The 1,971-nt window shown below is 27.7% G+C and overlaps 1 protein-coding gene across 1 annotated transcript; it reads right to left on the reverse strand.

The window, feature by feature from the left end:
- Window positions 1-629: 629 nt before the first annotated feature.
- Window positions 630-1,463, reverse strand: EIN_517370 (hypothetical protein; the record flags this gene model as incomplete). Its single annotated transcript, XM_004253534.1, has 1 exon — window positions 630-1,463. One exon carries the CDS (start codon window positions 1,461-1,463, stop codon window positions 630-632), a length of 834 nt encoding a protein of 277 aa, XP_004253582.1.
- Between the last annotated feature and the right edge of the window lie 508 nt (window positions 1,464-1,971).

Here is a 1,971-nt window from a genome sequence, read left to right on the forward strand (position 1 = left end):
TAACACTTGTAATATATAAATTATAATTCTTTAATCAACTTATACACAAAAATATAAAATAATTGACTTAAATAGTTGTTTGTATTATATTACATTGTAAAGTCTTAAATGAATAAATTTGTGAAAAAACAATCAAACACAATTTAAAAATTATATTTTTTATAATTGTTGAAATTGTTAAATATAATAATGATAGACATATACAACTTATTGCCATTAAGTTGTTATTTTTGTGTAAACTTATTTTTTTATTAATTCTGTTATTATAATAGTAACAATTTATATTATTTTACAAATTCTCAAGCTAGCCTTATGGGAAAAGCCTGACATCTGGAATTGCTTTTTAATTGTTTTTATTATAAAAAATATAAATAAATCGTTTATTTTATTTCAAATTTTTCATTAGTTTCACATCAACTAGAAAAATTTTCCAAATGTCGTTTTTGATATTTTGCTATTAAGTATAGTATTGTTATCATCAATTAAACTATATTTTGAGAAACAATTTTTGAAGGTTAGCTTGAGAGATAGAATATCCATTTTCAAAGCTGTTTAATTAAATTTATTTAAAAAAAATAGAAAACCACATTTGTAGAAATAACTCGAAAGAAAATACCTTTTTAATATTTTTAATACATCTTCAACGCCCTTTTTAGTGCCGACTTGATATTATTTCTCAGTGTTATAGTTGTGACATTATCTGGTATTTTTATTGTTTTAAGATTAATACACGCAAGAAAAGCTTCGGTGTCTACAGTTTCGATTGTTTCCGGCAAATTGACATCTTTCAATGACAAACACCCTCTGAACGCGAAAGATTGAATTTCAACAAGATTCTCACCAAAATCGACATTTTTCAACTTTGAGCAGTTGTAAAAAGCTTTATACCCGATCGTTCTCAGTGCTTTTGGAAGTATAATTGAAGTCAAAGAAAGACATCCTTCAAATGCACTCTCCTGCATTTGCACGACACACAGAGGAAATGTTATTTCTTTCAGATACTTGCAGTCCTCAAACGCGTGTTCTCCAATCGATGAAACTCTCTCAGGAATGTCAATTTCATTCAAACTCAACCGCTTGAAACAGTGCGACTTGATAGAAACAACACACGTTGGTATTGCCGTGTTAAAAACAGCGTCTTTCGAGTTAAATTCAATGCGGGGGTACAGCACCTTGACATTCCTCTTTGAGAGGGATGTCGTGTAGTTAATCAAATACTGACAACTTCTTTGAGCAACTTCATCGTCGTCAAATATTTCGTCGTCCGGAGTATATAAAAATATCGTTTGGAGGTGTGGAAAGTATTTTCGTGTCTTTGGAGTCAACGAAAACGGATTGAAATGAAACTTCTCCATATTCCCTTGGAATTTACTGCACACAAATTCTAAATTTATTAAATCTTCTATACTGGGAAAGTACTTCGAAACGATCATCATGTGGAAGGCATCTATTTTAACTGGCATGTTTTATTATTTAATAGTTGTTATGTTTTTTATAGCGGACTTTTATTTTTGTGTTTTATTTGAAAAGTTTGAGTCTTGACTATTTGTATTTTATCGATGGAATTTTGAAATTTATTGGTGTTTTAAGGCTTATGATATTTATAATTATATATCAACTCAGGGCTCTCAAAATTTCAAACCCCCGTCCCCACGTGGCAAGATTCAAGAACTCGATTACATTGTGATTTCAATAAATAGCACAAATCCAAATTATTTTTAGTTATACTTCAATTTCTTTGTTAATCAAAAAACACAAAAACTAAAATAATGGCAAAAATCAAAATTTTAGCACATATTTTACAAAAATATAAAAATTTAATATCAAAGAATTTTTCTTTCAGAAATTTACCAAAGTTTATATAATTATTATTTATTATTTTATTTTATATTTGTAATAAAACATATGTTCAATAGTAAGTATTGAATAAAAATTTTTTATGTTGATTGTTAAACACAATCGAAAACATGG

Source organism: Entamoeba invadens (assembly GCF_000330505.1).
Source record: "Entamoeba invadens IP1 unplaced genomic scaffold scaff_1105074726239, whole genome shotgun sequence".
Taxonomy (NCBI): Eukaryota; Evosea; order Mastigamoebida; family Endamoebidae; genus Entamoeba; species Entamoeba invadens.